The 21,309-nt window shown below is 32.1% G+C and overlaps 2 protein-coding genes across 2 annotated transcripts in view; both read left to right on the top strand.

Moving 5' to 3' along the window:
• LOC125854672 (peptidyl-prolyl cis-trans isomerase FKBP20-1) overlaps positions 1-21,309 on the top strand; it is a 225,780-nt gene that overhangs the window by 163,164 nt on the left and 41,307 nt on the right. The gene's annotated exons all lie outside the window — the stretch shown is intronic.
• Positions 16,040-19,399, top strand: LOC125854653 (scarecrow-like protein 14). The gene is made up of 3 exons (XM_049534238.1): positions 16,040-16,157; positions 16,600-18,895; positions 19,034-19,399. Exon 2 carries the CDS (start codon positions 16,605-16,607, stop codon positions 18,789-18,791), a length of 2,187 nt encoding a protein of 728 aa, XP_049390195.1. The 5' UTR covers positions 16,040-16,157; positions 16,600-16,604; the 3' UTR covers positions 18,792-18,895; positions 19,034-19,399.

Consider the following 21,309-nt stretch of genomic DNA (forward strand, 5'->3'; position numbering starts at 1 on the left):
CTTCTTCTTACGTTTAATTTAAGTAAAGTAACTAGAAAATAAATCTACCGACAAGCACCCTTTTTTGCCTTGCGAGTGGTTTGGTTGCTAGTTAAAATTACGTAAATATTAGTAATAAACATAAGATTTTAATGTGTTGAATTTTATATATCATAACTAAAATGTTATCGTACAATTTATAAATATGTATTAGTTATGCTAGTTTTAATAAGTAAATTAACAATTAAATGAACTCATCCGTTATGTGATCTGATTAATCTGAATGTGCATTGAAAATCTCATTTTGCAAGAGAGAAGGCAAGAGAATCAATTCAATCCACTATAGTAAGCAATAAGTCCAATTTAAAAAGGTTCATATACGAAAGGACGCAAAATAATATCTCAAGTGAGAGATTTAATTAATTCAAATTCTGAAGCTAAAATTTCACCTCCATTAATAACAATCCCTTTTGATGTATCGAAATTGATATCTTAAACTGTTTATTTAAAATATATGTATGTATAAAATCTACTAAATTCTCAACAAATATTAAATTTAAATTCATAATTTTTATAACCCCTCTATATCAATCATGACTTTTGAAGTAGCAGTAAAGTGATAAGTACTTCTCTATTCTTAATTAGAGATCTCAGATTTAAACTATGAATATGAAATTATCCTGGAAAAGTGAACTCTTCTATACAAATTCAAATTAATCGAACGTCAAAATAAAATAAATTCACTTTTTTTTTGTGGTCACAAATATTTACCTTATTTAATACAGCATGAGACCACTGACATAACTTCATCTAACTTCCAAAAAAAATGGTTTAATATTAAATTTAAAAGCAAACCAATGATGCAACCAGCCTGGCAAATTTCTTTATAATAATATAAATATCTTATCCATTCACTTTTCAATCAAAAAATATCAGATCTGAAACATTTGTCTTGTTACTGTGGAGTAAATAATATTCTTTTTATTAATTAATTAATTAATTAAAGGAGTTTGGACTATCTGAAATATTCATATTGAACCAATAGAATCTTTTGATTCTTCTGTCACAAAATAATATAGGGATTATTCTAACAGTTTTCATCTTTTTAATTTGTTAAAAGTGAACAATCTTAATTTTTATAAATGTTTTAACAAATTCTATCAGCTAGATCTAATTAAAACCATAAAGAAAAATATAATATTAAATCCTAAAAGATTACTACAACACAAAATATAGACCAAAAATGACTAGTCAAAAGCTGTGTTTTAAAAAATGAAGGGATATGTGAATTGTGATGGTGAAATCATTGGTGGATCCTACAAATTACTGTATAATATAATTAGTCGAGTGAAATTTCACAAGCGAATGAGAAAATAATGTATATACAAATCTTATTTTTATAGAGTAGAGGTGATATTTCTGATAAAATCTCAATTTAAATAAAAACTTTACAAAACAATTTGGAAAAAATAAATTGAATTTTATTGTTTTTGAATTACTTTTTAAATTTTGAGTTTTGAATTTTATTATATTTTAAATGATATATTTATACATGTTAATGAACTTTTTATGATAAATTATAAAATTAAAATAATTGAAATTGGTTAAATTCATAATCGATAATCTAGTTCCTCACCGTATTATTTTGAAAAAATTACATAAAAATACACATCTTGTTTTATTATAATCTATAAAATTTCCTATTATTTAAAAAAGTAACAAAAATTTCCTCTCTTATATACATGTCTATCCCCTATCAGATACATTTGTATCCCTTCTAGGATACATCATTATCCCTCTAGGATACATCTCTCCCCTCTCAGATATATCTATGTCATTAAGTAATGTATCCTTCACAATTTGTGAGTTATGTATCCACAAATTTCCTGATTTATTTGAGATCCTATAAATTTAATATTTTTTTGTAATTTTAAAAAAATAAAAATAAAATATAATTACCTCTTAAAACTATGTGATTTATGTAAATTTTACTATTTTTTTTGGCTATGATTAGACATCTAGAAAACTTAGTGTGGATGGTGGCCCGCATATACTGGGCCAAAAGGTGATATGGACCTATACTTCTTGTTCGGCTGTTAAAATTAGTGCATAATACAAAATATTAATATATACTTTTTTTCCTCTCATTTTATGTAACCTTTTTTAATTCGACACTGTTCTAGAAGAGGAAGCGTAGCTGGCATGTTGAACCATATTTGTCAACGATGAAAGATAGCCCTAAAGTGAGCGGCGTGGAGATAGTATTTCTCAAATGTTGATCAACGTGACAATCATGCCTACTTGATAACCCTTTTCTTTGCTCCCCTGAGTATCTTCTCTACCCTTAAATGTAAGCATTTCAAGTAGATAATATCATAAAAAAAGAAATGGAAAGGAGTACTATAATATGTGCTATTATTTGAATCAGTTGTTAATCTTTTCCAGTTTTGATATAAGGGAATGAGGGAGATCAAAAGGGAGCATGTTAGTCAAATAAAGGGCTCTGACGGAGGTGTAGTCCATGACTTTAGCAATAAGCTAGGTTAGGATGTAGTTCTGGTATACGAAATATAACTAAGGTATATCCTTTTACTTGGAAATTGAATCGATCATCAGAAGAAGAATTAAGCCAAAAATTAAGATATTCTGAGAAAATCAAACTTTCATAAAAAAAAAAGAGCAAATGAAAGACTTTCATAAAAATTCTTGTAGAATCGAGAATGAATTTTTCATTATGTATATATTAGATCATGAATTAGTAATTGCCCAAATAGAACCTAAAAGATGGGATGGGTGATCTATAAGGTCATCTAGCGAGGTTCAACCCTCAGCATGGGATCTTTCTGAAAATCAAAACTAATTTTGTTGAGGAACAAAGTAACTTGTCGCTTACCCGTATNAGCTGCGATAATATTGGCAACACTTGTAAAGTGTACTCTTTAATGGTATAAGCTACACTTTATAAGCGTTGTTAAAGTATGATACAATTGGCAACAACTATTTACATATATGGCCACACTTTTAAAGTGACTTATTTTTATAATTGTAAAAACAACACATTACAAATGTGGCCTTAAAATTTTCACTAAAATATTATATTCCCTCCAACATTTTTAACTCTCCCTCCCATTTTTATTGAGCAAAAAAAATATTTCATAAAACATTAAAATTTTCTTTTCCCCCAAATTAGAACTGAAGAACTGATCGAGCTGAAGAGCTCTTCTCTCGGTCAAACTTTCTCACAGAACAAGCAAAAATCGTTGAATCGCTGAAGAACAAGCAAAAATCACTAAAGGTTTATCAGGTAAGTCCTTTTTTTCCCCAAATCAAAAAAACTTTTCATCAATTTGAAGAACACAATTTTCTCTCTAAGCTAAGTCTGAAGAACACAATTTTCGTCAAACATTCTCACAGATTTCACGATTTCATGTTGAAGAGCTGAAGAGCTACTCGCTGAAGAACACAATTTCACGATTTCTTGTTGAAGAGTAGAAGGTTATGCCTCACAGATTATACGCCTCACTAAAATGCTTCACTTGAGAAGATGGTGTCTTAAAGCTTCATCACATTGAAAGGATTTTGGTGGAATAGGGTTTATTAGGTAAAAAATTCTATCTTTGAAAGTCTAAATTTTAGCTTTAGGGTTTTGATATTATTGTGTCTGCAATTACGATTTTTGTTGATTTTTGGGAGTCTAGCCCGTGGTTGTATTACCCACATCAGTTGATTAATCACTAAATAAGTATAAATTAGTAAGGAAAGCATACATATCTGGGTGTTTGTGGGAAGCTGATAAATACCCGTTTGCATTTTTTGGAGCATATGGTTGAAAGAAATATGAGGTGTTTCGATGGGGTCTCAACTCCCATAGATTCTTTAAAGGCAAAACGTAATGCTAGTTTATTAATCACTAAATTAGTGTAAATCTTATAAGTATTATGTTTTTGTTGCTTCAACTTTATTAGTTTCTGAAATTGTTTATCTAGTCATGCTTTCCATTTTATTTAGATTTTAGGGTGCAGTGATTAAGTTAGCTTTGGATAGCTTTGGATAGAAGTGAATGGTTAAGCATTCTTCTAGAAACTGATTATAAGTGTTAGAGAATTGTGGACTTGTTCGTTCGAAATTGACGAAGAAATTTTCAAGTTGAGACCATTGTGTAGAACTACATATAGAGGTACAATTGGTCCTAGTTGCAAGGATCAGGGAGGATGTTTGATTCTTTTCAACTTTTTCCTCCTGAAAGTAGTCAAACCCAATTTTTCTAAAACACAGCTTCCTTTGGCCAACCTGGTCAGCTGCTGGTAGTGTAAAATTGATATAGAATGTCGAAGTTATGACTCCATTTAGATAGGAAGTCAGTTGTACAATTTGCCTCTCTATAGATGTAATTGCACTTGAAGATTTCCAGCTGATTTGTGAGCCTTTGAAGGTCCTGAATACACTGTTGGAGTGCCCATGGAGGGTGGTTGCTGTGATTTAGCCAATGTATAAGCAGTTGAGAATCAACTTCCAGCTGAATTTTCCTATACCCATGTGTATGCACCAGTCCACCCCATGTATTGCAGCTCGAATCTCCGCCTGGTTATTAGTTCCTAAGCCGAGAGGAATAGAGAATGCATAGTTAATGTAAAAAATCTGGTTGCTTTACTTCTACTGTGATTTCTACGTTTTTAACTTTATAAACTCTGACTACACTTATTGATTCGTCCTTTGTTCAACTTCTGTGGATTACATCCCGCTGACTGTGAAGTTGTTGTGCTTCATTTTTTCCCCTTTCGTTTGATATCTGGGCTCTGTGTGGATTTTATTTTGTCAGCCTACACTTGATTGTTCAATTTTATTTTGTTGGCATACACATAATTGTGTAAATTTTGTTTTTGTTCTTGCTGTCAGCAAACTTAACAAAGTTTTGGTTGTTTTGCGAGTAGGAGTTAAGCTTTTTCTATGTAGTAGTTATGTGTATTGGATGGAGCTGATAGAGTGAAGAAAGTTTAATTCACACTTCACTCAGCCCATTTTCCCCTCCATAAGAACACACCAGCAACTACAATACCAAAATTAAATTTCATGAATATCATTAGCCCTATTCCTATCAAATACTATCTCTTTTGGCGAATGCGATACACACCCGTTGACATTGAATTGGATGAATATCACCATCCTTATCATTATCAAATACTATCTCTTATGGCGAATGCGATACACACCCGTGGACATTTAGTTGGTTTCACTATAAAAATGAATACCTTGTGCAGTGGTAGTTGTTGTTCTTTACCAATTTAAAATAAATACACATTGAACCTGCAGGGCTAATGAGTTCTAAAGAAAAGAATGATGACTCCCTCTCAACAAAAAGGTCTGCTGAGATGAAACTTAGACGACGTGAAATGGATAGACTGGTTTCTGTAGAAAAAAGAGAGGCACAATTACTACAACGTCAAACAAACAGTCAGGAGCTAAAAAGAAATGTCATTGAACTCAATTTCAGGTTCCTCTTTTCATCTGATTTAGTTTTGAGGAGTCGGTTGGTTGAATTTGTTAAAGATACATCATTTTGCCATAACGTAGTTAACTAATCATGCTTCCTATAATTCTTGATCTTGATAAGTTGATTAACTATTTTCTCGGTAAACTTTAACTATATACAATTACCTCACTTTGCTCAAGCTAATCAGGCATCATTCCAGGAATAAAAGAACATCTTGAATTAACAGAATTACAATGCAAAGCTGCTCCAGAGTATATGTGGTAATATACAACTGCAATTCACACCTAATTATTATTATGCTTCGCAAAAAAGTTGTCTACCTTTAATTGTTTTTGTTTCTTCTCATTTTAATCAATTCAAAATTATTAGTCTCATTTATTTTCTTCTCTTAAATATACTTGCAGATCTAACACATGTATTCCCTTCAAATCCATGCTTTCATCTTGGATTTGAAAAACAACAAACTCATCAAAGATCCCTTCACCATTTTCTCTGTTCCTTTCCGTCTCCTTTATTCTTCTTCAGTTATAACTAATCTTTCTTGCTGAAACCTTTGCTTGAGCAGTAGAAAATTTGGGGAAAATTGGAAGCTTCCTCAGCTGTTTAGCTTAAACTTTGCTCAGGTTAGTACTTTTTAGTCTCATTTTGTTTGATTCGATATCAGTTTCATAACTCTTAAAAGCTGAAATGTTGCATCTTTGTCGAGTAAACTCCATTGTTTGGCAACTTTTTTCCCTTTCTAGTTTTCTATTTCAGCTACGATTTCTTCATGTCCTTTTGGTTTCATATTGTAGTATTTTGACTCAAGTATAATTACAGTCTCTTTAGTATTAGTATTAATGTGTTATGGCGTGGAGCTTCTGGATTTATCTTGTATATAGTTATCATTTTGATTAAGTTATCTGAACATAATTATCACTTGATTTCTTTGTTCATCGTGATTGAATGAGTTTGTGTTGTAGTTGCCTTAGAATTAGATTTTTTTTTATGTGGTTCAGCTACTGTTTATCCCTTCTCTTTCTCTCTCTTTATTTGAAGTTGTGAAAAAATGCTAAAAATTCCTCTCTTATTCATGTCTAAAATTTCTGCAAAACAGTGGCATACTTTGTTAATTTTTTTTACTGCTTTGCTCATGTTCAAAATGCTCAATTTCATTCCATTAATATATGTGTCTACTACTGCCCTTTTCTTAGATGTATGCGACATTGATTCTGCATTTTGTCATTGTTTGTGGACTGCTATGTGTTAGGAAGGAAATTTGTTTTTGAAGGTGGTGGTTTACTTCATTTTAAACTAGTTTTCGCCTTACTCCTTACTTCTTGAATTTAGTTCTTTTTACCCTCATATATGACATTTCATATTGCATTTTAGACTTAATAATATCAACTCCAATAGTCTACTCCATTTTTTGATTGATAATCGCTTCCTTGTCATTATCTTTGTCTAAGTAATTATGTCCCAAATCCACCTGATTAATTCACTCCCTCAACACCTGATTGAAGACATATGAGTCTACCGGAGCATCTTCAGCTATCTGTAATAGGACAATAAAGAAAACGGTGCTTGTTGCGTCTCTTCCCCCATAATACCTCTTCTCTATAGGTTGTCGTGGGTTTAAAAGACATGTTTTCGCAACCAGCCATCGTCAGCTTGTTAACATAGACACTTGCAACTCTCTGATTTGGTCCTCTTTTCAATGTGGATTGGGGCTGGCTGTTTTATTGATTCACACCTCAGTATTTGAACTGTATTTTAGTTTGAAAAGTGCTTAACAAGACTTGTTATGTGGATGGGTAATGAGACGTGATGGTTCTCAACTCACTTCATTATGTAGCTTATAATTTACTATGTATACGTGGTTTATGCAAGTTTATCCATCAATTCTCAGTGTTAGTTGTTGACTTCGTCACTTTTATCACTTAAATGTATGGCCTCACATTTTTAACCTTACCAATTGTTATCTCTGTTTCCTTTGAAATGCACCTTGGCTACAACTTATGGGACCTCTAAGAATATCTTGAAATTTTTCTCCTGCTGCCCTGTTCTTTGGCCTGAAGTGGACTACGAAATTCTAAAAGTTTTTTTGCCGTTAAATTTTGATTTGTAAACTGTAATTTGTAATCTAGAATTTGGAACCTGCAATCATGAACTGTAATCTGCAATCTAGAATTTGGAACCTGCAATCTGGAACTATAATCTGTAATCTGCAATAATCTGTAATTTGTAATCTGCAATAATCTGTAATGCATTAATCTGGAATCTGGAATTGTAATTTGTAATCTGCAATAATCTGTAATCTGTAATCTACAATCTGGAACCTGCAATCTGCAATCTAAAATCTGGAACCTGCAATTTGGAACTCATGTAATCTGTAATCTGCAATAATTTGGAATTTGGAACTGTAATATGGACCTCAAAAAATCTGCAGTCTGCAATCTGCAATCTGAAACTACTGCAATCGAGAATCTGAAACTTCTTGCCTTTTCTATAATGTACTGCTACAATCTGATTTGTTGTACTTTTAAATGTGTAGAGAAATGGAGGTGATCAAATTTGAAAGGTCGCCACAAGTCAATTTGATCTCATTGAAGTTGATGATGAATAGTTTTTGAACTATTGTAAAAGTTTGAATACATTATGTTTGATTTTGTGAAATATATTCATTGCTAGAATATATTGAACTATTGTGTACACATATTTAGAATATTGATTTATAAGTATGTGTATGTGTACACAAGACATACTATCTTTTGAAGTTTATTGCAAATCTATATATTTGAATTACTTATGAGCCAATTTAATGCTTGAGATTATTTATTGCAAAATAATATTGGTGTTTTTTAATTAGAAATTGTGGCATATAAATATTTTATAGCCAAAATGATATGGCCACACTTAAAAGTGTAGCCATAGGACTGTAAATTGTGGTATGCACATGGGCAAGGACTACACTTCAAAGTGTTGTCATACATTAGATAGAAAAGGCAACACTTACAAATCGTGGGCAATAAGGAAGCTAAGGCCACGCTTAAAAGTGTAGCTGTATGAGATAGAAATGTTGCTATTTGAGGTACATAAAAGTGTTGCCATTTTGCCTTTTAGGCTACGCTTTTAAGCGTAGCTGATAAGGCAACACTTGAAAAGTGTTGCCTAAACTCTAAGGTTACGCTACTTTTGAGCACCCCTGGAAAAGTGTTGCCTAAAGTCCAAAAGTGTAGCCTTTTAACAAAGGCCACACTTTTTGCTAGTTTAGGCAACACTTTACTGGGGTGGCCGTAGGCCTAAAATGGTGTAGTGTGATCTATAAGATCATCTAGCAAGGTTCAACCCTCAGCATGGGATCTTTATGAAAATCAAAACTAATTTTGTTGAGGAACAAAGTAACTTGTCGCTTACCCGTATTTCTCTTGATATATCCATCTGTGTGTCTCCTAATTTCATGAAATCCTTAAAGCATGTGTGATTCATTTAGGATCCTTGTCCAAGAAGAAGTTAGTCACTTGTTTTTTATTTTATGTTAAAGGTCTAACTTCTAAGTGTTTAGCAAAAAATAGGAAGACTTTTAAAACTTAAAGTCTAACATAATCTTTAGATATTTGCGTGATTGTAAATTATTTGGGTAAAAGGGGAATTTTAATGTAAAATTATTTTTAACTATAGTAAAGTAACATTATTTTTGGGATAGACTAAAAAAAAGATGCTACATAAAATGAGACAGGAAAAACATAATTTATTTATATTTGAGCGAGTTAATAACTCACTTTTTTTTTAATTTTGTCAATTTTTAGATTTATTTTTTCCATTAAGTTCAGCAGATTTTAAACTTGGGCTGACATGAAGCCTATCAACCCAGATTGATTACTAAGAAATTTTATATAAATATTTTTTAAACATATATTTATTTATTTGATATGTTTTTTACCGTCATAATATAAAGATACGATATTTATTAGGTGGTCAAATAAATTATAAGAAAATAAAAATAATAACATTAAACTTAGTAAAAATCGAGCTAGTGGAGTTATGATCCGAATCAAATTTGGGAAAATTGTATACAATAGCAAACTATTAATTTAAATTAAATGCTATAAATATAGTTTGATTTAATTGTACCCCATAGCAAATTGTTGTTTTTTTGCCTCTCTCATGGTGAATCTCACTCGCCACTCTCGTTCTCTCCCTCGCTTCGCTTGCTTTTTATACAAACGCAAATGTATAAAATGTGTTTGTGTTTGTATAAAGCAAGAGAAAATTGTATATATACATATATTTTCGTTCCCCTCTCCTAGATCTCGCTCGCTCACTCGCCTCTCTCACTTTATACAAAAACGCAAATGCATAAAATGTGTTTGTGTTTGTATAAAGCGAGAGAAAATTGGATATACACATATATTTTCGCTCCCCTCTCTCCCCTCTCCCAGATCTTGCTCACTCGCCTCTCTCACTTTATACAAACACAAATGTATACATTGTGTTTGTATTTGTATAAAGCGAGAGAAAATTGTATATACAAATACAAATGCATATATTTTTGTCTTATACATTTATGATTATACAAATACGATCTTCCCTTGCCCAGTTTTCTTTTGTCTTTCTCTCTTTCTCGCTTTATACAAACAGAAATTATACAATTGATCTTGTGTATATGTATACCAAAGCAGATTATACAACTGCTTTCTTTTGTATATGTATAGCGAAATTATACAACTGTTTTCTTTTGTATATGTATAGCGAAATATACATATTTATGTTTGCTATGAAGCGCGATTATGCAAACTATAGCTATAACATACAAATATAATTTTTGTGTTTGCTATATATAAAAGTTGTTCATCAAATTTTAGCTTAATTTAACTCAAATCGCTTCAGCCCAAGTAACATTTTAGCAGATCAATGATCCACTCATTTATTAATTCAACATTTTTAAATTCGACATAATATGTCTATTTACGTAACCCGTCCATTTGATATCCCGACAGTTGTCACAATCCATGCCTATGAAGTGGGCCTTGGGGAGGAAGAACCTAGATGGACGCATGTAAACAAAGTACCTTTCATAAATCAGAAAGTCGATTTGGAGTTATTGGGCCTTGACTAGTACAATCCATCTTTAATTTATTTTTTGCTGTAGGTAAAAATTTTGTTTTGAATTGGTTAATATTTACTCATCATTTAAAATAAAATAAAAAATTTTAATATTTTACTCGACCCAATAATTCTAAATATATTAGTCTCGTTCAACTCGGTTCATAACAAAATGGTGCAAGTGTAAGTGGTGTTTGGGGTAGTGGGGACATTATTGAGGATATGGGTCCCAGTTTGTACTACTTTAATTTACTCGATTTTAAAATAAGTGGTATTTTTAGCTTGTGCATATCTGTTAAGAAAATTATTAATTTCTAAAAATAAGATGTACTTTTCCTGACTTAACTTTAATAAATATCTTAAACAAGATGTAACTCTTTAAACATCTCAAAATAGTATAACAGACAAGTAAAAATATTCGGAGAGACTATTATACAATTATAAGATTAATTAATGAAGTATATTTTGTGTTAGAAAAATTGAGGAGACATCAAAACTTCATTATCTTTATCGAATTTTGTATCTACATTTTGTCTCCTATTATTTGGATTTTATTTAAAGAGAGTGACATTACTATAGGAAAGTGGCATTGGAGTACGTGGCATCACAGAAACCAAATTATATTAATTTTATTATAATTAAATAAAATACGAATTGAAAATAGGAACCACATATTAATAAACTATGATAAAACGATTAATTTAGGTGTAAAAGGCTTGTATTATACTACACTTTAGTGCTAATTTGGTTGTTTAGCATGGGGAATTAATTATGATAGAAATTTTTATTATTATTGTTTTGTACATTGTTTGGTTACTAATTTGCTTTGTGTATATAAATAAATAAATAATATTTATGTAAGTTATGTGATAATTCATACATTAATTATGTTGTATATATTTTTGATTTTTCTTAATAAAATTTCCGACTTGACGCAATTGTCTTATATTACTATGAAAATGAATTTTGATGATTTCATTGTATTCAAATTAGTGAGACACTAAAATTTGATTTCTATTAATTTTGAGTGAATAAAAATGAAAATATAATTACATATATATTATTAATAATGTAGGTATTAAAACAGTCATCTCTGAGAGGAAATCTGATATACTCATTATGAGATCACAAAGGAATAACAAGGTACTATAACCTTATAATTGCAAAAGACAAATAACTAAAATATATAAAGAAATTTTTAGAATACCTATTTTGTCATATTTTGTAACATCTCGCAATTTGAAATAACTAGGAAGAAGCTAAGAATTGGAAATAGTCATTTTTGGAAAGAATTGAAAATCTGGAAATTTATTTATGTTAGGAAAAGTGAGTTTTTGGTCAACTTCAAATGGTCATAACTCCTAGCTCAGGATGATTTAGGTGTACTTCAAGATATGTTTGGAAAGCTCTTGGAATGATCTTTCCAACGCCGTCGAGTTTGCGCGATTCCGAGTTTGTATGAGTAAGTTATGCACTTTGAAAGTTGGACTGTTAGATTAAGGAAAGTCCAAATCCGGATTTTTGAAGGGAAGTTTGGTCTTTTCCTTGCCCTTTTTTTTGATTCATTTTTGGTAATTACTTAGGGGTCTAAACTGAACTTAGTCAGTTTACGCTTTTGGAAAAAGAGTTAGGGTTTTGAGAGGAGAAAGGAGAAGAACGTTCAAGATTCGTCAAGATCGTTGAGTTTGGCTTGTGGATTTCGTCGGGGGTGATCCCTACAAGGTATGTGATCACATAGCGTTGGGTTAATTAGCCCACGCGCCAATCATGATTTAGTTCAGCGAATTTAAGTTATTGAAAGCTTAGAAATTGAGTTCTTGATAGGTTTGTTGAAGTTCCATTAGATTATTGTTTCGTTGAATTCGTTGAGGGTTGTTTGATCCTAATCTGTGATTTTAGGTTCGATTTTGAGTAGAATCTGATGAACTTTGAACATTTAATCGATTGTAAGTGTTGGGTAAAGGAACCATGGAGACCTTTCCAATCACAAATCACAATCATTCCTAAACATCATGAGACCTTTCCAATCACAAATCACAATCCTTGAATCCATAATTCAATTCAAGGACCAATTAAGAGTCAAGTCAAGAGCAGTAAAGATCAAAGTCAAGAGTCAAGTTAAGAGAAGTTCATAAAGTTTTCCAAAAATCTTTTGCAAACGTTTTAACCTTGTTTTAAGACTTAAGTTTTGAGTTTAGTAAAGAGTAAAGTTGAAGTTCAATTCTTTAAAAGTATATGGGGACTAAGTATTCCCAAAGAGATTTAAAATGTTTTCACATTTAAATAAGAATGGAAACTGAGATTTCCAAAGAGCATTCGTGCTAGTTTTCAGAAAAGAGTAATCGCTTTCTAAATGAAGCAAGAGGGGAAACTTTGATTTCCAAGATAGCCTTTAAGCTAAGTTTTTTAGCACTAATCTCAAATCACAGAAAGAAGTATGTTTTTAAACATAAAGAGCTAGTATATTTTGGGAATAGTATTGAGCACCGATATGGGAACGAACTTGAGTTCAAATAACTCACGTCTCCATAAATCATGTAGCCATCATAGGTAGAAAAAGGTCATACTTTTTAGATGAATCCTTTTCGCATAGACTAGTGGATCCACTTAGTAGTTCAGGTCCTATACATGTGGCAAGGTATAGGATGCGCTGGCAACGTGAGGGAGATCGTTGTATCATCACAATTGCTCTTATGTGATGGTTGTCGGTTAGAGAAACTCCCACAACAGTACTTTGTATTTTTATATACATCCGTTTATTTGTATTTTTACATATATCTCAGAGTTATTTGTATCTTTGCATGCACACATAGTTGACATCATGTTTTAAATAACTTTTCTTTATATTGCACTTGTTTTAAACTGTTTTATATTGAAATGAGTTCAGTTATGTTGAGTTGAGTTGAGCCATGTAAGTTCTTCAATTCCTTTCAGATTATTTTCAAGCCTATGTTGTTTTAGCATTCCAACTTGCATACTTGTACATTCAATGTACTGGTGCCAGTTGATCTGCATCATATTATGATGTAGACGCAAGTAACTAGGATCGGCATCCGGCGCACCGTTGATCCAGTTGAGCACTTCAAATCAGAGTCAGTGGTGAGCCTCCTTGCATTTCGGAGGACTCCTTTATTGCTTTTTAGTTCTTTTCAATATTTCATTTGTTAGGATGATTGGGGGTCTTGTCCCGACATCCATCTCAGTTGTTTTAGAGGCTTCATAGACAGTCAGATGTTAGTTCTTTAGTCTTTTCATTGTCATTATTCCATGTTGAGACTTGAGTTTGCCTTAATGGCCAGCTGAATGTTCTCTTATAACATTCTAGTTTATTATATAAACTTATTTTTGTTGAGTTTAAGTCTTCCGCTGAGTAAGTAAGTCAGGCCAAGGGTTCGCTTAGGGCCAGTAATGGTTCTCGAGTGCCAGTCTCGCCCAGGGTGTAGACTCGGGGAGTGACATAGTTAATTGAGGTTGCCAATTTCAACTTTTTTTTTTCAATATCATATATTCATATTAAAAATCGATTAAATTAAATTTGTATTAAAAATTAAATTCTATATCGGAGCGCTTTCACCAATTTCAATCGTGGAAACACAGAGATATTTCCTCTTCCCCTTTTAGTTGTTATAGTTTTTTTTTAGATTCAAACGATAAGAACTTTGATTAATATTTTACGATGTATTTTTTCATCATATTGATATGTAAAAAATTCCAATTTATAGTACTTTTTGTATAGTTTTGAAATATCTAAATTTTTTAGCTTAATATATCGAACTAATATAATCTAATTTAATTTTTAAAATTAATCAAATTGACTTTCGAAAAACTCAACATAACAACTAAAAAGGAACAAAGATAGTATTGTTTTAAGCCAAAATTCATTATACTTTGCACATGCTTATTTCAATTTTCAAGTAAAAAGATACCACCTAATTTTGTGGGATTCGAAATATTCCCAATATGTAAAAGGGAAATGAGTAGATATATCCGTCAATTATGTAATATATTAAAGTTGACATATTCATTTTATATAAAAATAAGAAACTCGCATATGTATATCTTTTTCATTACATAAATGATCCTAATATTTATTTTCATTTAAATGAAAGTAAAAGAAATTATAATTTTTTTAATTAAAAAAAATCTAAACAAAAGTATATTTGATTTGTCTAATAATGTTCATAGGTATATTTGATCATCCTTACACATAAATATTTTGTGATTCTTTTTAATTCAATGGCCAGTTTGAGTTTTTAAATATCTCCCTTATAGATGATTTGCTTATCAATATTTGAATTTCTTATTCTATTTTTTTCGTGTAAAAATATGAAAAATTAAAAGAAAGACATGTGAATAAAGAAGAAATTGGAGCTATATTGTAATTTATTTTTGGTATATGCAAAAATAAATAAATTAGGGGCATTTATGAGAAGGATTAAATATAGCTTTGAATTTTGTCAAAAAGATCAAATATATGCTAAATAAATTTAATTTTTTATTAATTAATTTTTTCGTTATTATCAACCAACAATAATTAACTAATTCCTATGTCCAACAATAGTTGTCCACTAACTTTGCACATTTCTTAAAAATTATAAATAGAAGAGTAATCTTACCGTATCACCCTTTAAATATAATAAAGGGTAATGATAAATGACCAGAAAATTTAGCCAGAAACTTAAAAAGTCTATTATATTCATTTTATTTTAAAATAAACTGATCTTTTTTTATTTTTTAATTAAAAGGTAGTAAAGTTAAAAGGGTAAAAATGTTCAAAAATGTAAAATAAAATAGTGTGAAATATGTTATTTTACTATTCTGGCCAAATTTTCTAGCAAAAAGAGAATATAATGTCTTGAAAAATGCAATAGGGAAAAGAAAAAATCCTTTTGGTCAGAATGGTATTTTACATATGTTATTTTATCTTCTTTTTTTTTTTTTAACATTTTTACCCTTTTAACTTTAATACCTTTTAACTAAAAAAATGAAAAAAAGATCAATTTATTTTAAAATAAAAATAATATTATAGTTTTTAAAAATTTCTGGCCAAATTTTATGGTCATTTAGCATTACCCTAGGAAAAAAATTATAATTAATGATAAGAGTAAATTTGGAACTAAGTGTAAAATTATTCATTAATTTCATAAAATAGACAATTATTGTTGGATAGAGGGAGTATCAACAAATGTGGTGCAGTTATTGTGGTTGCTTCTTGAAAAAATCCTTGATAGTTGATAGGTAGCGCTTCCTCCCCTAATGGAGCCCTACACAACCTGAATTCGAAATAGTTGAACCCTAATATGAATATTGAGTGAATAATTAAATTTTATTATTATGAATAGTAGTCCTTAGCAAATGCATTAAATTTATTATATTCAATTCCCCTCCCCCTTCCCTACGCACCTCTCCCCACCACCCCCTCCCTCAGATTTTGTGATTTCAATGGCTGAGATCTTCTCTCTCAAATCTTTTATACTGTTTATACCTATTTAAATATGAGTCTAAAGCAAGTGGCACAATTTTTTTCCAGCACCGCCGCTCTGATTATCTCCTTTTTTTTCTTCACTTTTTTTTATCCATCTGGGATTTCTCAGAATCACAGGTACTTCTCCTTTTCTTCATCATTTTATACAGTAAACACTTATTATAATTATATATATACATATATATATGTACACACTGTATCAAGTTTTGAAGTAATTTATCCTTAATAGAATGCTTAATCTTTGTAATTATTGATTTTCAGCACTGTTTATGAGATTAAGAATACACCCTTTTTAGAAAAACTGATATTGATAGCATTAGTTTTGCTTTTTCTTAGGAATTTGTTGATAAAGATTTCATTTTTATGCTAAAACTCAATTACCCATTTCGAGTAATCATGTATTTTTTGTGTTAAAACAAAAGGGTGTTTTCTTAATCTTGAATTTAGTGCTAGTTTGTTGTTTTGAGAATTGTTTTTGTTTTGGGTGGCACTTCTATAATTAGTAAAAATTTTGTGTTGTTGATGTGTTACGGGGATTTGGGTTGTTGTTTTCTTGCAGAATAAATGGTCATGGATAGTAGAAACTATAAGGGGTTATATGATGCAACATCTGGAATTCAATTAAAGGATGAGGATGATGATAAGCCATTTTTTCAAGATCTGAATCTGATTAATCATCTTAGAGTTAGTGATGCTTTAGTTGAACGAAATCTAGAACCCGTTAATTTCGTTCCATCAGCTATGGATAACTATCATGAGGATTATGATTTTAGTGATGTAGTGCTTAAGTATATTAGCCAAATGCTTATGGAAGAGAATATTGAAGAGAAGACATGTATGTTTCAAGAATCTGCAGCTCTTCAAGCTGCTGAAAGATCGTTTTACGAAGTTATTGGAGAGAAGTACCCTCCGTCTCCCATTCTTGATTTAGGTCAGGATGGACGTTGCGGTGTGGACTCTAGTAGTAATAATTACTATAGTTGTGGAAGTGATGTTACTGATGGCTTACTATGCCCAAATTGGAATCCTGATCTTGGTGATACCGACTCTTCACATACTCAACAATTTGCGGTTGATTCTGGGACTTCTCAGTCATCACTCAGTTCACCAAGTAGCTCCGGAACTGTCACTGATGCACATGTGGATTCGCCTGTGAACTCAATTCAGATTCCGGACATATTTAGTGATAGTGAGTCGATCATGCAGTTTAAGAAAGGTGTCGAGGAAGCAAGTAAGTTCCTTCCTACAGGCAATAGTTTGCTCCTTGATGTAAGGTATAATGTAGTGGTGAAGGAGGATAATGAAAACGGAAAAGATGCAGTGGAGAATCGTGGGAAACAGAAATCTACCGAAGGATCGAAAGGGAAGAAAAACATTCATCATGATGATGTTGATGTTATGGAAGAGAGAAGTAACAAGCAATCTGCAGTTTTCTATGAATCAACTGTTCGATCAGATTTGTTTGATAAAGTGTTGCTATGCAGTGGAGGGAAAAATGAATCTGCTCTTCGTGAGTCCTGGCAGGTGGTATCAAGTAAACATGCTCCAGAGAACGTCCTTCCAAAGGGATCTAACGGTAGGAAGTCCCGCGGAAAGAAACAGGGGGGTAAAAGAGATGCAGTAGACTTAAGAACCATCTTGACACTTTGTGCACAAGCTGTTGCTGCAGATGATCGAAGGACAGCAAATGAGTTTCTGAAGCAGATTAGGCAGAATTCTTCTCCGACAGGGGATGGGATGCAGAGGGTGGCCCATTATTTCGCCAATGGTCTTGAGGCACGGATGGCTGGTTCTGGTACTCAGATTTATACCGATTTTATTTCGATGCCTACATCAGCAGCTGATATCTTAAAAGCTTACCAGCTATTTCTTGCTGCCTGCCCATTTAGAAAACTCTTTAACTTCTTCTCAAATAAAACAATTATGAATGTAGCTGAAACGGCATCAACAGTGCATATCATAGATTTTGGTATCATGTATGGCTTCCAGTGGCCCTGCTTCATACAACGTCTCTCTCGTAGACCAGGTGGACCTCCCAAGCTCCGGATAACTGGGATAGACTTTCCAAATCCTGGTTTCCGACCAGCAGAGAGGGTTGAGGAAACGGGGAGGAGGTTAGCTGATTATGCTGAGAGTTTCAATGTTCCATTTGAGTTCGTAGCTATAGCACAGAAGTGGGAGACAATTAAAGTGGAGGATCTTAAGATCCAGAAGGATGAGGTTCTTGCAGTAAACTGCATGTATCGGTTCAGGAATCTACTCGATGAGACTGTGGTGGTAAATAGTCCTAGGGATATTGTATTGAATCTCATCCGGAAGTTAAATCCTGATGTTTACGTACAGGGGATCGTAAACGGTGCTTATAATGCTCCCTTCTTTATCACACGATTCCGGGAGGCACTTTTTCATTACTCGTCAGTGTTTGATATGCTTGAAGCTAACATTCCCCGTGAAATTCCTGAAAGATTGCTTCTTGAAAAGTCAATATTTGGCAGGGAGGCAATGAATGTTGTAGCGTGTGAAGCTGCTGAGAGGATTGAGAGACCAGAAACATATAAACAATGGCAGGTCAGAAATATAAGGGCTGGTTTTAGGCAGCTTCCTTTGAACGAGGAGATCTTGAGGGTGGCAAAAGATCGTGTAAAGGCGTACCACAAGGATTTCGTGATTGATGTAGACGGTAAGTGGCTACTGCAGGGATGGAAAGGTCGTATCATGTATGCAGCTTCAACCTGGAAGGGATCTCTTTGAATCTCTTCTCATTACTCGTGAAGGAGCAAGTTCATCCGCAAGGCTTGGCCTCTGCCCCTCAACAGTGAAATCATCTATGGTGCTGGCCCTTCTGAAGGACAAAGGTATTGTTTTAATGTTTAGCCACTTCGGTTTCCAATAGAAAATAACTATTTTCTTGTTTCTGCCAGACAAATCTTGCACCTTTGCATGGATTTGATTCTAGGTTAAATGTTAAAAACCGAATATTTTTCATTCTGCAGACAACTTTGCATGGACTTGATTATAGCATAAATGTAATTGGTACAACGCAAAGGTTATGTCATGGCTCTGCACAAGGATAAGCGGGAGCAGAACTTGGAATTTGCTTCCTCATCTTCTCCATTGCAATAACTCGGTAGTGTTTGTTGTCAATGTAGCTGTTAACTGACAACATAGCCCGGTAACAAAACCTTTTCCCCAGAACTTATTTTTCTCGTGACATGTGAAAAAGTGTGAGCCGATAGGCGATTAAATTGATCGTATGGCATGAAAGGCCTACTCCTTCATTTGTATTTTACATCTGTGATTGACTATGCCTAAAGTTATAGCAGTTAAAATGATCACTGGAGAATTTCCATTGGTATCACTACTAATATAGGATGAGTGTCAAATGCTTATATTCTGCAATTTCACATCTTACCCTTGCTTAGCAGGCGCTTCAGTGTCGTCATCAAGACATACTTTTTCTTGCAGTTTGTGTAGTTCTTAAAAGACAACTAAATAATTGATATTTGTTATTCGTGCTTAAGTTGTTAGTCTTGGAATGACACATACTTATCTGCATTTTTTTTGTATGATTTGAATTAACTTCATACTTTATAGTTTATAGTATTTGGAATTGATGTTGAATTTGTCAACTTTATGATGAGTTTATTATTCCTAGGAGAAAATGTACTTTGCTTATATCTCTTTGTTAGTTGACTTGTGTATAAAGATTCTCTTATTAAAATCATGCCTTTAACAAACTTGTTCACCAAGTTGATTAATCTACTATATGTTGCTAAGTCGTTGCAACTTTTCTATACAAACGAGAACGATTCTAAGGTTTTAATATTATAATTCATATTCAACAATAGTGATGGAAGAGATGTCTAAGCGTAACGGTACGAGTTGATTTTGACGTCCGTTTTGGTCTAGTCATAAGAGCACAACTTGTAATGTGTAAGTTAAGCGCACGACATGTAAGGTGCTAACTCGGGCCTACAGAGGCCCTCAAGAATGTCTCAATTACGATAACTCAGAGATTATTTTTTCAGGTCATGAAAACAACCTTGTAAAAATGTTGGGAAACTACATATAATAGATTTAATGTGGTTCGGTGGTTCTCCAAACTCGCACATTGCTTGCTTTTACTACAATAAATTCAATGCGATTTTGGTTCTCCAATCTTGCACATAGCAAAAAATTAATGCACCGAGCTATCCTTTTTGGTAAATGGATCAAGAATATAATGCCATCATCCTAATCTTGACAAATATATGCTTAAACATAATGCCATCATCCTAAATTTTGACTTTTAGTTCAAGCGTGTGAACTTTTAAATCTTTTTTTCTCTTGGTTGCCTGTGGGGGTAAGGTGGACGTCATTTTTTCTCCACCCGATATTCAATATTTGTATTGGAATTTAATAAAATTTGGATCCGCACTTTGCAACGCTATTCCTAGGGCGGTGCCCCCAACAAGATTTTTTCATTCCTAGAATTCAAAATCAAGACTTTTAGTTAAGGATGTATGAATTTCAACCATCCCATCACAACAAAAATCATTGGGTTATTATGTCAACAAATGGTAATAAGTGTTGGTCTATTGGTAGATGAAAAAGGAATTTGGTCATGAACTCTTATTATATTACAGGAGATTAATTAATGGGGGATAATTAGTTGATTGAATAAATTAGGAAGATTAGGTGAGCAGTTAATTATGGAGACTAGGTCACAAATCATGTCTTATTTTGCATAAGATAAGACATGATTTGTATTGAGTTTTGCATTTTTCTCACACTATTTTCCAAGTCTAATTTAATTTTAAAAAACTGATAGGAACATTCAAGCATGACTAAATTGTGGGAGAGTTCAAAAATATGTGGGTTAATATAATTCGCGGGTATGTTTGTATAATTAAGTTATTTTTGTCTAAACTTGAAATAAAGTATTTATACAAACACAAACATTTGAACTTTAAACAGTTATACAAATAACATTATACAAAATTACACTATATAAAAGCTATACAAATTATATTATACAAAATTACACTATATAAAAGCTATACAAATTATATTATATAAATTACGAATTATACAAACGGGCAAATTATACAAACTCGAAACTCCATCCCACGTAATTATAATTGAATATTGGTCGCGAGTGGTAATTAACTAAAACTATAGCTATAATGACTAATTAACTAATATATGTTTGCTTAACCAGATATTTTTCCATTATTTTATTCAAATAACTTAACAACAAAGAGACAAATCAGTGGAATCTTTCTTGACA

This window comes from Solanum stenotomum, chromosome 2 (assembly GCF_019186545.1).
Source record: "Solanum stenotomum isolate F172 chromosome 2, ASM1918654v1, whole genome shotgun sequence".
NCBI classification, from domain to species: Eukaryota; Viridiplantae; Streptophyta; class Magnoliopsida; order Solanales; family Solanaceae; genus Solanum; species Solanum stenotomum.